Raw genomic sequence first — 15,652 nt, 5'->3', positions numbered from 1 at the left:
AATAGTTAAGTTTAATTCTATGATGTTATATTTCTATTGGTGTTATGATTAGAATCCATTTCCACTATATTTCTGGAATGGGTATTGCTGGGGGATTGATTTATTTTGTAACTGGCCTCTTTTCCAAATGCTCTGTATAGTTCTAATGGTAAATGAGTTGCTATCATGGGCATAAAGAGTATTTTGGAAAAACCATGAGTAGTATAAATAAGAAAAGATCCAGCACTGAAAATCTACGAGTCACACTGGGCCTTAAACGATGAGGAGGAGTCAGACAGAGGGAATGGGAGGCTAATCCAAGTGCAGGAAAGGCATTGGCCAAGGACAGGTACTGTACTGACAGGTTTAGAAAACAGAGTACCAAAGCTACACTGGACGAAGGATTCCAGATGGGGATGCTAGGAAATAAGATGTGAGAGAGGCTGGCATGGATATGAACTCAGGCTATGGATTCTATAGGTAACGAGCGTTTTCGAAGGTTCTTTAGAAAGGGAGTGACATGATGAAGCGCGAGCTTATGAGGAGGAAGGGAGCAGGAATGGACAGACGTGAGGGCAATCATGGAGGAAGATTCAGCGGAATGGGACTCTTGACCCCCCCTTCCAGTCAGTAGCGCTCTACTCCTGTGCAGTGAATCAACATCCCACCGTCATAGCCTTCTGGGTGAGAGGGGGACTCTTATTAATCCTCATTTGCCATAGCTTCCTTCTTGGTTCCCTGCCACCAGGCCTGGCCCCTGGGAGCCACTGTCCATGCTGCTGCAGAATTTACTAAATTGGGGATCTGATCCCCTCACTCCCCAGCCTGCTGAAGAAGCCAGGAGAAATCCAAACCCCTCAGCATACACACAAGGCCCCTCAGGACTTGACCCCTGCCCTTCCCCACACTCCTCTGGCTCCACCCTTCCTCAGCCATGCTGAGCAACCTGCAGTTAAGGCAACAGGCTATACTCCTTCAGCCCCAGGAATCTGCCATGTGGCTCCCTCGCACAGGAATGCCCTTCCTGATTCCATGCTGACCAACTTCACTTGTCCTTCAGGACTCGGCTCAGCTACTTTTCTAGAAAGACCTCCCTCGTCCAGCTGCCTGGGTTAGAGCCCACTCCTCTCAGTTCTCCTAGAGTTTGGTGCAGAAACTGCCATCCGCTAGTTTGTCTCCTTTACTCAATGAGCTCTTTGAAGACAGGACCATGTCTCACTCGTCTTTAAATCCCTGGCGCTGGCACACGAGAGGTGCTCAAGAAGGGTATGGTGAACTGCAAGAGACAGCTTAGCGTGAGAAGGCAAGGAAGAGGCACAAGTCAGGGGAGCCCCTAGGTTTCTGACGTGCGTTTCCACCTGAAACAATGACGGTAGAGAAAGTCAAAGGGACACTCGAGAGTCAGTTAAGGGTAGAGCAGAGAAACTCACTCATCCATTCAACTCACTTTTAATGAAGACCAACTACATGGTAGGAGCTATCCTAGGCACTAGGGATAAATGATATAAGATAATTCTTACTCTCAAGAAGCTTACATCTAATGAGGGGGAAAAGACACTAATCCACTAATCTTAATGATAAATTCATAATTTTGTGAATGGTAAGACTTGGTTATGACAGTTCAATATATATAAATAAATCCTCTATGAACTGGAATCTATAACAAAAACACGTAACTAATTAGGATTGTTCAGTTCAGTTCAGTTCAGTCGCTTAGTCTCTTTGTGACCCCATGAATGGCAGCACGTCAGGCCTCCCTGTTCATCACCAACTCCCAGAGTTCACTCAGACTCACGTCCATCGAGTCAGTGATGCCATCCAGCCATCTCATCCTCTGTCGTCCCCTTCTCCTCCTGCCCCCAATCCCTCCCAGCATCAAAGTCTTTTCCAATGAGTCAACTCTTCACATGAGGTGGCCAAAGTATTGGAGTTTCAGCTTTAGCATCATTCCTTCCAAAGAAATCCCAGGGCTGATCTCCTTCAGAATGGACTGGTTGGATCTCCTTGCAGTCCAAGGGACTCGCAAGAGTCTTCTCCAACACCACAGTTCAAAAGCATCAATTCTTCAGTGCTCAGCCTTCTTCACAGTCCAACTCTCACATCCATACATGACTACTGGAAAAACCATAGCCTTGACTAGACGGACCTTAGTCGGCAAAGTAATGTCTCTGCTTTTGAATATGCTATCTAGGTTGGTCATAACTTTTCCTCCAAGGAGTAAGTGTCTTTTAATTTCATGGCTGCAGTCACCATCTGCAGTGATTTTGGAGCCCCCAAAAATAAAGTCTGACAATGTTTCCACTGTTTCCCCATCTATTTCCCATGAAGTATGGGACCGGATGCCATTATCTTCATTTTCTGAATGTTGAGCTTTAAGCCAACTTTTTCACTCTCCTCTTTCACTTTCATCAAGAGGCTTTTTAGCTCCTCTTCACTTTCTGCCATAACAATGGTGTCATCTCATATCTGAGGTTACTGATGTTTCTCCCGGCAATCTTGATTCCAGCTTGTGTTTCTTCCAGTCCAGCATTTCTCATGATGTACTCTGCATATAAGTTAAAATAAGCAGGGTGACAATATACAGCCTTGATGGACTCCATTTCCTATTTGGAACCAGTCTGTTGTTCCATGTCCAGTTCTAACTGTTGCTTTCTGACCTGCATACAGATTTCTCAAGAGGCAGGTCAGGTGGTCTGGTATTCCCATCTCTCTCAGAATTTTCCACAGTTTATTGGATCCACAGAGTCAAAGGCTTGGCATAGTCAATAAAGCAGAAGTAGATGTTTTTCTGGAACTCTCTTGCTTTTTCCATGATCCAGCGGATGTTGGCAATTTGATCTCTGGTTCCTCTGCCTTTTCTAAAACCAGCTTGAACATCAGGAAGTTCATGGTTCATGTATTGCTGAAGCCTGGCTTGGAGAATTTTGAGCATTACTTTACTAGCATGTGAGATGAGTGCAATTGTGTGGTAGTTTGAGCATTCTTTGGCATTGCCTTTCTTTGGGATTGAAATGAAAACTGACCTCTTCCAGTCCTGTGGCCACTGCTGAGTTTTCCAAATTTGCTGGCAGATTGAGTGCAGCACTTTCACAGCATCATCTTTCAGGATCTGAAATAGCTCAACTGGAATTCCATCACCTCCACTAGCTTTGTTCGTAGCAATGCTTTCCAAGGCCCACTTGACTTCACATTCCAGGATGTCTGGCTCTAGATTAGTGATCACACCATCATGATTATCTGGGTCGTGAAGATCTTTTTTGTACAGCTCTTCTGTATATTCTTGCCACCTCTTCTTAATATCTTCTGCTTCTGTTAGGTCCATACCATTTCTGTCCTTTATCGAGCCCATCTTTGCATGAAATGTTCCCTTGGTATCTCTAATTTTCTTGAAGAGATCTCTAGTCTTTCCCATTCTGTTGTTTTCCTCTATTTCTTTGCATTGATCGCTAAAGAAGGCTTTCTTATCTCTTCTTGCTATTCTTTGGAACTCTGCATTCAGATGCTTATATCTTTACTTTCTCCTTTGCTTTTTGCTTCTCTTCTTTTCACAGCTATTTGTAAGGCCTCCCCAGACAGCCATTTTGCTTTTTTGCATTTCTTTTCCATGGGGATGGTCTTGAACCCTGTCTCCTGTACAATGTCAAGAACCTCATTCCATAGTTCATCAGGCACTCTATCTATCAGATCTAGGCCCTTAAATCTATTTCTCACTTCCATTGTATAATCATAAGGGATTTGATTTAAGTCATACCTGAATGGTCTAGCGGTTTTCCCTACTTTCTTCAATTTGAGTCTGAATTTGGTAATAAGGAGTTCATGATCTGAGCCACAGTCAGCTCCTGGTCTTGTTTTTGTTGACTGTATAGAGCTTCTCCATCTTTGGCTGCAAAGAATATAATCAATCTGATTTTGGTGTTGACCATCTGGTGATGTCCATGTGTAGAGACTTCTCATGTTGTTGGAAGAGGGTGTTTGCTATGACCAGTGCATTTTCTTGGCAAAACTCTATTAGTCTTTGCCCTGCTTCATTCCGCATTCCAAGGCCAAATTTGCCTGTTACTCCAGGTGTTTCTTGACTTCCTACTTTTGCATTCCAGTCCCCTATAATGAAAAGGACATCTTTTTTGGGTGTTAGTTCTAAAAGGTCTTGTAGGTTTTCATAGAACCGTTCAACTTCAGCTTCTTCAGCGTTACTGGTTGGGGCATAGACTTGGATTACCGTGATATTGAATGGTTTGCCTTGGAGATGAACAGAGATCATTGTGTCGTTTTTGAGATTAGGACTGTTAGTTTTCATTATTTCTATACTTCATATTTAGTAGAAGGTCACAAGCAAAACTAACTCAAAAAAAACCTCAAGTTCTTTCCTGAGGGCACTACGAATTCAGTTCTAATTTCTAACCCATGGTGCCACAAACTACACTTAATCTTGTAAATAAGTTTTACTGAAATGTAGTCACGCCCATTCATTACATGCCTGCTTTTGCTCAACAGTGGCAGAGTTGAAAAGCTGCAACAGAGCCCACACAGCCTGCAGAGCTTCAAGTGTTCATTATGTGGCCTTTTACAGAAAAAGTTGGCTGACCACCATTCTAAATAGTCTATATCTAAAATTACAGTACTGGCTATTTCTTAAGAACTACATTCCAAATAATGACCGCAAATCAGAACAGATATCTCACTCTCAAGCTCCTGGAACTTACTAATGCAGGAAAACAGAATGATTTTCAACAAAGACTGAACCACAGTATAGTTCAGGGAGCCAGAAAAATAATCTGACTACAACACCCCATGCTCCAGGCATTTTAACAACATCAGAAGTAGATTGGATTTCCTATTGGTCAATAAAATAGTTTCTCATGGGAAAAACACACTGTGCTTCCAAAAAAGCATTCAACCTATCAAATTTCAACTGCTAAAACTTCGTACAAGACTGAATTTAAATTGGCTATCTCTGAATAATAAACTGGTCCCATCCTGAATAAATTAACTTCTTATAAGTGCTATTATTTTATCAAAAAGCTCTGAAATCAGAATTACGAAAACCAGGTAACTCAGAAGAAACTGTTTATCTTGCAATCGACTGGGAATGTCATTTTCCATTATTCTCCTACACGATGTGAACTGTGAGAATTCCTCGTAGATTCATCTACTAGAAAGGTATAAACAAAGCTTTCCTTTCTAATTTTCGTTAGAAAATTATGTCCACAACAAAAGCTGTAAAATTAAACTGCACTTTTCACCCTAGGCTATACCTGAGACTAATTCACAAATACAAAAACGTGACACCTTATTTGTTTACAAATCAAAGTGAAAAGTAATTCAATCTCTTAACACAGAGATTTCATTATAACCTTTGTGAAAAGTACACTCTCACTTCTCTTTTGCCTGCACTATCATCTGGCTGAATGCAAATAAGGGATAGATACTGTTCTACACAGGCTTCCCAGATGTCTCAGTGGTAAAGCACCCATCTGCGGATGCAGGAGTTTGATCCCTGTGTCAGAATATTCCCTGGAGAAGGAAATGGCAACCCACTCCAGTCTTCTTGCCTGGGAAACCCCACAGAGAGGAGCCTGGCGGGCTACAGTCCATGGGGTCACAAAAGAGTCGGACACAAGGGCTTCCCTGGTGGCTCAGTCAGTAAAGAGCTGGACACGACTTAGTGACTAAACAATAACTCTTCAATACACTGATTTCAACAGCATGGCTTCTGAAAGATGCAGAATTCAGGAAATCAGCCTGGGGTGATTTGGGTTTTTTCAGCCTGGAGGAGTTTTCACTGTCTGTCCCCAAATTTAATAATCTTGGTCCAATTTTATCAAAACTTCATGTTACAAACTTACGTGACAACTGGAATTGAGCAGGCAGAAAAGACACTGAAATCCACGGAGCTGCAATCAGGATCACAACAGCAGTTGATGTCACACTGTGCTGGAGACAAGTCACAGACACACAGAGCAGCAACTACAGAAACAAGAGAGGTGGGGTGCAGAGCGTCACAATCTGCAGGTAGTGACTGCCCCCTGCCACTGCAAAGTACCAAAAGTCCATCTCATACAAAGGTCCATTTTATTCTTCCTATTGCACTTTGGGGGAAATCTGTGAAGTGAAATGAGTCAGTTTGAGCACTCCTCCATCTGAGATTTTCCCAAAGTGGCCAATCATCTGACTCACTTGGAAAGTTCTGTTTGCACTCTCCCTACAAAAACTCTGATTTGGTAAGCTAACTGTGAAACCCACACACCTGGTCCTTTCAAACACTTTCCAGGTGATGCTGATAATTAAAATAGGTTTAAGAATCAACACAGTAAATCACTTGCCTGACCATAAGAACCATCGGTTTAATATTGCAGATTTCTAAGCTCCTCTGGAGATTCCAATTCAGAGGAAGGGCCCACTTAAGGCTACCAAGAATCAAAATTCTCAATTTTGTTCCTCTCCTCAGATGTCACCTGCAGCTTTGAAGCTGAGTCCATGTTCACAGGCTATTGGCCAAGAATAATGCTGGCTCAGGTTCCTTGTACTTGGGGTTCTAGAAATATCTTTGGTAATTCAGACAGTAAAAACATGGGAAGAGGTAGAAGCCCTACTTAGCAAGTTTTAATTTTTAATAATGATGACCATCTGGATTTTTAATTCCCTGTTTCAGGCTGTAAACGGGGAGGTGTGGAGGTGAGGGGAAACTTTAAATAGCAGAGCATGAGAATGATAAACACTGAACTCATGGTAGTTTAATTATTGCTGGAAGGAGGGAGTAAGATCAGTGCTTCAACCTTACCTGTAACGTTGTTTCTTTTTTTTGAAAAAGGATTTCATGCAAAAAATAAATTTTAAAAAAGGATCTCAAGCAAATGCTGGTAGACAATCCATACAACATTCTTATTAGCATTTATGAATTATTTTATAATAAAAATAAGCTTTAGAAGGAATTTCCTGGCAGTTCAGTGATTAGGACTCTGTGCTCACTACCAAGGCGGTTCAATCCCAGGTCAGGGAACTCCAGACTCCACAGTCTGTGAGGTATGGCCAAAAAAAAAAAAAAAACTTTAGAAAATATATACCTCAAAAAAGGTACAATAATAAACTCTGGGAAGATGAATGTCAGGAGAAGAGGAAATTTTTGTCGGTAAATACACAATCCATTCTTAGAGACACAAAAGTTTCCACCCTAGAGTTTACATGTTTCTCTCTAGCCAAGGACTCCCTTTATGTCCTTAGAAAACTATAACACCTCTCATGTACACTAAAGTGTTGAATAAAAAATAAAGTATTGAGACACCCTGCCTTATGTGTTTGAAATTAATTTTGATTTATTTTACAAAACCTAAAACCCTTATAGGTCCCTAGTAGCTGTAAGACTACTAGGGACAAAGCAATAGTGTTTAATAACTCTACTTAGGAAAGAAAAAAGGGTGAGCGTACTTAATCAGCCAACAAGTATCTGCTGAGTACTTGTAGGGTCTGAGTAGCACTCAGCTGCTCTTCCAAGCCTCTTCACAGCTACAGGGTACTAATGAACAGAGCTCAGATTCCAGATGAAAGTTATCATCCTTCTCTTGCACCTGTAACCCATTCTGCAAAGGGTGGTCCAGTTCTCCACTCAGTCTCCTGCTACAACCTGTACCTAGGTTGTGACCTAAAATGAGGCAAGTAATTCATAAACCTAAAAAATGGCAATAACCCAGGGACTTCCCTGGTAGTCCAGTGGTTAAGACTCTACCTTCCAATGCAGGAGGCATGGGTTCTAAGCTCCTACATGCTGTGCAGTGCAGCCAAAAAAAAAAGTTAAAGAAAATGTTAAAAAAAATTTTTTTAAGTTAAACATTAAAAAGTTATAAAAGAAAAAGTTAAAGAAAATGGTGACAACCTAACATCATAAGACTGTTAGGAGGATTAGATGAGACACACCACAGATGAAATCCTTAGCACAGAGCTTGCTACATAGGAAGTAGTTAATAAATGTCAGCTGTCATTTATCACCATTACTTGCACAGATCTAACTAGAGGCCCTTTAAAAAGACAAAGGAAAAGTGCAAATTCATCCTCTCATACTGGAAAAACAGCCCTGAACACATGACCTATTAATGATGGTTCAAGAATAGCTTCATTTGGGGGATAAAGTGCATTAACAAATGAAATACTTACATGGATAAAAGGCAACTCAGCCCAAAAAATCTTAAGAGAGTTTCAGATATTGAATACTCTGCTATATTTTGTCCCAAATTATCACTTAACTTCCCTGCTAACTCAACAATTTCAATATAAAACAAAGTTTTTATATTAAAATAGCAAATATGTTTCCTGTATTTTTTCTGACAGACTATACAATTTATAAAGGAGAAATAAAGGTTCAGTAACTTAAGTTCTAGAGTTCAGGTCAGCCAATGATTTTTTTATTTACTAATACTGAGCCTGACTCAATTTAAGAAAGATCTTTCTTAAGAAGGGATTTTAAAAAAAAACCACTGCATATCTATTGGGGTTACAGAGGACTTAAAAGGGATTTTTTTTTGAGATCATAAACCCATTTGACAAACTACCATTGCTATGAACCTTCACCCCAGAAAAACGCATATTCACAGAAGTTAGCTCGATTTTGGAGTCAGATATCCCCTGAAGTCACCCATGTTAAATCAGATTACAAAAGTCACTAGCTGTGTAACTCAAGGATTAGATCATTTTCTGAGAAATATGCTAATTATCCTTAAAGATGAATCTTAAGAAGTGGGCATAACCCCTCACCCCATAACTCCCTACATTCAACTCAACACAGGAGGACTTGACCTAGTCATTTTCTGTAAACTAGATTTTTTGCATCTCTTTTTCATAATTGAAAAGCTCAACGTATCCTATGCACTTAATTCCCACAATTTCCTAGAAACTTTCAATTTCAACTGAAAAGCTGCAAGTATTCATTCATTAACACTTTTGGCATTAGTGTCGTCCAGGACCACTGCAAGTACTTCTAAAGATTTTTATATTGTCTCACTTGGCTCTCTGAGCTTCGGTTTTCTCATCTATACGACAGTGATAATAACATCTACCTCTAAGGGTTGTTGAGAGAATTAATAACCTATGAAACACTTAACAATGACTGCACACTTTAAGTGGTCAATAAACGTAAACTATCGCTATTATTACATCCTCACCCGGGCTACCAACCCCCGCAGGTTGAACCACTGTAGATCCCCAGGAATTGGTACTTGGTTACCCACCGTCTGTGATCGGGGCGGGTCTGGGGCCGGAGAAGGGCCTGGAAGCCCTGGGGATCTCAGGGGACTTAGAAGATAAAACAGGTCGGAGAGTCGTCGGGACTGGTTTGGTGGAGTTGAGGCCCTCCGTCGCTACCACCGGGGTGGTCCCGGCCGGGATGGTCCCGGCCTGGGCGCTCACGGAGGCCCAGCACTCTATGAGAACGAGCAGGAGCCGCGGAAAGGCCCGCGGCCCCATTGCCCAGCCGCAAGCTGAGCGGCCAGTGGCTGGGTGGCTGGGAGACCGCGCGTTACCTAGCAACCGCGGCGGCTGGGCGCGGGGCATCACGGGAGGGGTCACCCTAGGCCTGGAGATACGTAGGGACAGAGGGCGGGGCCTGGGCGAGGCGGGCGGGGCCTGGGCGAGGCGGGCGGGGCCTGGGCGAGGCGGGCGGGGCCTGGGCGAGGCGGGCGGGGCCTGGGCGAGGCGGGCCAAAAGAGGAGGGGACGAGGGGCGGGGACCTGTCCTGCTTGTGAATTCCCCACGTGGTTTCCAAGAAGACTGCAGTGCTTGTTTTAAAAATGTAGATTTCCAGGTTCCGTCTCAGGGGATTCTGATTCAGTCCAAGGGCAGGGTTCAGGGAGCAATATTTTTAACAAATACAAAACCAGTACATTTGGGACAACACACATCTAACACACAACTAACATAATCAGTGCATTTGGGACAACTAACACAATCAGTGGAGGGAGAGAAATCTTGGGACCCACTCTCCTAAAGCTACTAAATAGGGTTTTTTGAAGCACAGAGATCATATCACTAGCCTTGAATTTTTCTCTATCTCATATGTGTCTACACTTGCTTTACCGATGTGGTTTTAGTTCCCTCAAGGCTATGGTTTTTCCTGTAGTCATGTATGGATGTGAGAGTTGGACTGTGAAGAAGGCTGAGCGCCGAAGAATTGATGCTTCTGAACTGTGGTGTTGGAGAAGACTCTTGCGCGTCCCTTGGACTGCAAGGAGATCCAACCAGTCCATTCTGAAGGAGATCAACCCTGGGATTTCTTTGGAAGGAATGATGCTAAAGCTGAAACTCCAGTACTTTGGCCACCTCATGCGAAGAGTTGACTCATTGGAAAAAACTCTGATGTTGGGAGGGATTGGGGGCAGGAGGAGAAGGGGACTGGAAGGAGACTGGAAGGAGAGATGGCTGGATGACATCACGGACTCAATGGACATGAGTCTGAGTGAACTCCGGGAGTTGGTGATGAACAGGGAGGCCTGGCGTGCTGCGATTCATGGGGTCACAAAGAGTCAGACACGACTGAGCGACTGAACTCAACTGAACTGAACTAGGATCTCTGAGCTACAGTTTTATGTCAGGAATGATATCTACCTCTAAGGGTTGTATACCAGGAGGTCACCAGATAACTTCTGGTTGCTGTGTTGTGATTGTGATAAGAGAAACAGATGAACACTTAATAACTTTTTTACAGTCAAAAAAATGACAAAAATTAAATAGAATGATTTATAGGCCTTTAAAAAAAAAAAAAGCAAATCTACTTTATCTGTACAAAAGGACTTGAAGACCACAAGACTCAGGGAAGCCCCTCAGTTATAAACTGCTGTATTTATAGAAGTATTCCAGACCAGGGATGTTGGTTATTCCACCTTTGATACTTTATCTCCTTACAATTCAGAAGTGAATGTGAAAATACTTAAACATATCATGGTAATTACTCAAGAAACACATTTTTCAATTCAGAAGAATGTAAAACAATATATATATACCTAGATTATTAAATTTATATATTAATAGCAAAGCTAAATCATCAAAATGACATCTTTAGTACCTTCCAATGACATTGCAGAGAAAGTATCTAAAATATAACTGGATCAAATGTGTAATACAGATATTTCCAATTCTTTCCTACTGAGTATTGCTTTAACAACTACCTGAAATTCTGAATTGATGCCTTTGAACTGTGATGTTGGAGAAGACTCTTGAGAGTCCCTTGGACTGCAAGGAGATCCAACCAGTCCACCCTAAAGGAAATCAGTCCTGAATATTCATTGGAAGGACTGATGTTGAAGCTAAACTCAATACTTTGGCCAACTGATGCAAAGAACTGACTCATTTGAAAAGACCCTGATGCTGGGTAAGATTGAAGGCAGGACAAGAAGGGGACAGCAGAGGGTGAGATGGTTGGATGGCATCACTGACTCAATGGACATGAGTTTGAGTAAGCTCTGGGAGTCGGTGATGGACAGGGAAGCCTGGCGTGGTGCAGTCCATGGGGTTGCAAAGAGTTGGATGGACTGAGCGACTGAGCTGAACTGAACTAAAATTCTGGACCACTTTTAATAACTGATGTAAAGTGATGTAATGCTTCTGTGTTATTTTGGCCATGCCACTCGGCATGTGAGATCTTAGCTCCTTTGCCAGGAATCAGTCCCATGCTCTCTGCATTTGGAAGCAGTCTTAACTACAGGACCACCAGGGAAGTCCCAATACTTCCCTTTAAAAAACAACAAAAAAAATGTTTTCCAAATCTTCATCTTCAGTTCAGTTCAGTTGCTCAGTCGTGTCCGACTCTTTGTGACCCCATGAATCACAGCACACCAGGCCTCCCTGTCCATCACCAACTCCCAGAGTTCACTCAGACTCATGTCCATCAAGTCAGTGATGTCATCCAGCCATCTCATCCTCTGTCGTCCCCTTCTCCTCCTGCCTCCAATCCCTCCCAGCATCAGAGTCTTTTCCAATGAGTCAACTCTTCCCATGAGGTGGCCAAGTACTGGAGTTTCAGCCTTAGCATCATTCCTTCCAATGAATATTCAAGACTGATCTCCTTTAGGGTGGACTGGTTAGATCTCCTTGAAGTCCAAGGGACTCGCAAGTCTTCTCCAACACCACAGTTCAAAAGCATCAATTCTTCGGCGCTCAGCTTTCTTCACAGTCCAACTCTCACATCCATACATGACCACAGGAAAAACCATAGCCTTGACTAGACGGACCTTTGTTGGCAAACTAATGTCTCTGCTTTTGAATATGCTATCTAGGTTGGTCATAACTTTTCTTCCAAGGTGTAAGCGTCTTTAATTTCATGGCTGCAATCACCATCTGCAGCGATTTTGGAGCCCCCAAAAATAAACTCTGACAGTGCTTCCACTGTTTCCCCATCTATTTCCCATGAAGTGATGGGACCAGATGCCATGATCTTCATTTTCTGAATGTTGAGCTTTAAGCCAACTTTTTCACTCTCCTCTTTCACTTTCATCAAGAGGCTTTTTCGTTCCTCTTCACTTTCTGCCATAAGGGTGGTGTCATCTGCATATCTGAGGTCACTGATATTTCTCCCGGCAGTCTTGATTCCAGCTTGTGTTTCTTCCAGTCCAGCGTCTCTCATGATGTACTCTGCATAGAAGTTAAATAAACAGGGTGACAATATACAGCCTTGACTCACTCCTTTTCCTATTTGGAACCAGTCTGTTGTTCCATGTCCAGTTCTAACTGTTGCTTCCTGACCTGCATATAGGTTTCCCAAGAGGCAGGTCAGGTGGTCTGGTATTCCCATCTCTCTCAGAATCTTCCACAGTTTCTTGTGATCCACACAGTCAGGGCTTTGGCATAGTCAATAAAGCAGAAATAGATGTTTTTCAGAAACTCTCTTGCTTTTTCCATGATCCAGCGGATGATGGCAATTTGATCTCTGGTTCCTCTGCCTTTTCTAAAACCAGCTTGAACATCTGGAAGTTCACAGTTCATGTATTGCTGAAGCCTGGCTTGGAGAATTTTGAGCATTACTTTACTAGCATGTGAGATGAGTGCAACTGTGTGGTAGTGTGACTTCTAAATCCAGGATGACTTGTTTTTAAATTTTCTCTTGACTTCCAGGTCTCCACTTTCTTTTCTATTCCTTAATATCTGTCAATCACATTGTCCTATTTGGTGCTTTTAATTTTTAGGCTGTTGGATTAAATTTTGATAAAGTGCCCTTCAGTTCTAACATTTTTGTGTGTATGGTTTGGGAAATGATCTCACCATCCCCTTTCAAATGAAAACACTCTATAGGTGGTCCAGAAGTAATTTTATGATATCTTACACAGTCAAAATGAGGGCTGTGTCAACTGAGATCCATTTTGCAAACCTTGGAAACACTGAAACTTTTCATTTCACAGGTGACCCATTTCTGCCAGTTTTTTTTCATCTTTCAACCTAAAGGATCCTTTCTCCCTCCCTTCTCCCATGGTCTTGGCAGGTTCTCTCATTAAGATAGAAGGACACAAAGAAGGGCCAAGATCTATTTCCATATTTTGTCCCAAACTGCAGCTTTTGGGTTGTGCGTAAATGTTTGTGATTTAAAATGTCCATCTGTTTCCCTAGAATTATTGGCATTCTCAATTCCTTATAGTCTGTGCCAATGTTGGGAGGATTGAAGACAATTTCAGCTTTTTGGAATTCTGCACTTGGAAGCTGCCACATATGAGAAGCCTGAAAAAACAAAGATAGGAGTAGCTCAATGGAAAAATAGCTGAGGCTAACTTCACATAGCAGGGATAACCCCTCTGTCTTGGTCTTCGGTGTGGTTTGGGGTGAATTGACTCATTATTTTTGCTAAAGTCATGGCTTCTAATCTGTCTAAAATTAAGTATCCATTTTTGCCTATATTAAGTATATCCACCCATCTTTATTCATCTGAGCCAAATATTTTACAAATAGGGGTGCAGAATCATTAATTCTTATAAAGAGATTTCTTAGAACAACACAAGATCAAGGCTGTGTGAGGACAAAGGACTTACTCTATTGTCTCTGACTGAAGTGAACAGCTCAAGTAATTCATTTCTAAATCAACATCCAGAAGAAAAGAAATCTCACTTCTCTCCTCCTCCTGTTCCCACGTGCCTTGTCAACCACCAGATACTATTCTTATTCTTCAAATATTTTCTGAAACATTATGGGGGCAGAAGGGCTGTTTGAGCAGGCTCCACATTCTTGAAAAGTCTCAAATTTACAAGTTTGACCTTTTCTGAAAATGAAATAATAAATACGGTCACAGACATACACTGACAAAAATGAAACAATTCTTTGTTTACCAGACAACTGTAAACTTGCATCCTATTATTGGACCATACTGCAGTTTTAATGTCAATCGGCTTTTTAAGAATACCTTTAAAAATGTTCAGATTGAAACATTTCAATCACAATAAAAACATTTCTTTCAATCACAATAAAAACATTTCAATCACAATAAAAACATTTTAATCATAAGACCACTAAACACTGCACCAAGATCAGATTTGACATTTTCCCACATTTACTCCACATTTCTTTTTAGTAAGTTTTTTTTAAAACTAATTAATTTTAATTGGGGGATAATTACGTTATAATATTGTGGTGGTTTTTGCCATACATTGACCTGAATCAGCCACAGGTGCACATGTGTTCCCCCATCCTGAACTCTCCTCCCACTTCGCTCCCCACACCATCCCTCTGGGTTGTCCCAGAGCACCGGTTGAGTGCCCTGCTTCAGCATAAAACTTGCACTGGTCATCTATTTTACATATGGTAATATACATGTTTCAGTGCTATTCTCTCAAATCATCCCACCCTCACCTTCTCCCACATAGTCCTTTAGACAGTTTTATTGAGCGATAATTTATATGCAGTTTTTTATATACAGGTTTTCTCATGCATCAATATACAGTGTTTTTGGTTTACAGTTTTCTGATTTTTAACTAACACATACAGTCATGTAACAACAACCACAACTGAGAAAATATTTGTATATGACATAAGGTAAGGGTCTAATTTCATTCTTTTGCATGTAGATATCCAGTTTTCCCAACACCATTTATTGAAGAGACTATCTTTTCCCCATTATATAGTCCTGGTTCCATTGTTAAAAAAATGATTTGACCAGGGGTTCTTTCAATTCATTCCTTTCTGTTGCTAACAAGTATTTCATAATGGGGGCTTCCTGGTGGCTCAGATGGTAATAGGTAGCGAATCTGCCTGCAGTGTGGGAGGCCTGCGTTCGATCTCTGGGTTGGGAGGATCCCCTGGAGGAGGGCATGGCAACCCACTCTAGTATTCTTGCCTAGAGAATTTCATGGATAGAGTGAGATTCCTGGGTTGTCTGGTGAGTAGATATTTAATTTTATAAGAAACTGCCCAACTTTTTCCTAGAGTGACTACATTCTGCATGCCCATGAGAGCAAAGTTTGAGATTTCCATTTACTCCCCAGGCTCCTGACAACTTGGTATGATCAGTTTTGTTTTCAATTTCATTTTTAGTTGTTCTAAGAATTATGTGGCGGTATCTCATTGAAGTTTTATTAGTCGACTTTTAATAAATACAGTCATCTTGTAATGACACATTTACATGGCATTTTAACCATGGGGTGTAAAAAGAAATTGTTAAATATTAAATGAAGAACTGAATTCTTCATTTTTTTGTAAACAAAGAGCCTCAGAA

The 15,652-nt window shown here is 41.5% G+C and overlaps 1 protein-coding gene across 3 annotated transcripts in view; it reads right to left on the bottom strand.

Annotated features, from left to right (window-relative positions):
- Positions 1 to 9,537, bottom strand: part of TCTN1 (tectonic family member 1) — a 30,553-nt gene extending 21,016 nt beyond the window's left edge. For all 3 annotated transcript variants that reach the window (XR_011249957.1, XM_069557845.1, XM_069557846.1), the window contains exons 1-2: positions 9,198 to 9,537; positions 5,826 to 5,946 (exon numbers count right to left, since the gene is read on the bottom strand). Coding sequence is in view for 2 of the 3 variants with exons in the window: in XM_069557845.1 (XP_069413946.1) it covers positions 5,826 to 5,946; positions 9,198 to 9,519 (443 nt within the window). In the remaining variant the exon portion in view is untranslated. The remainder of the gene's footprint in view (positions 1 to 5,825; positions 5,947 to 9,197) is intronic.
- Positions 9,538 to 15,652: the final 6,115 nt, after the last annotated feature.

This window comes from Ovis canadensis, chromosome 17 (assembly GCF_042477335.2).
Source record: "Ovis canadensis isolate MfBH-ARS-UI-01 breed Bighorn chromosome 17, ARS-UI_OviCan_v2, whole genome shotgun sequence".
NCBI lineage: Eukaryota > Metazoa > Chordata > Mammalia > Artiodactyla > Bovidae > Ovis > Ovis canadensis.
The sequence above is the reverse complement of the archived record's forward strand: the minus strand, read 5'-3'. Positions and strand labels throughout refer to the sequence as shown.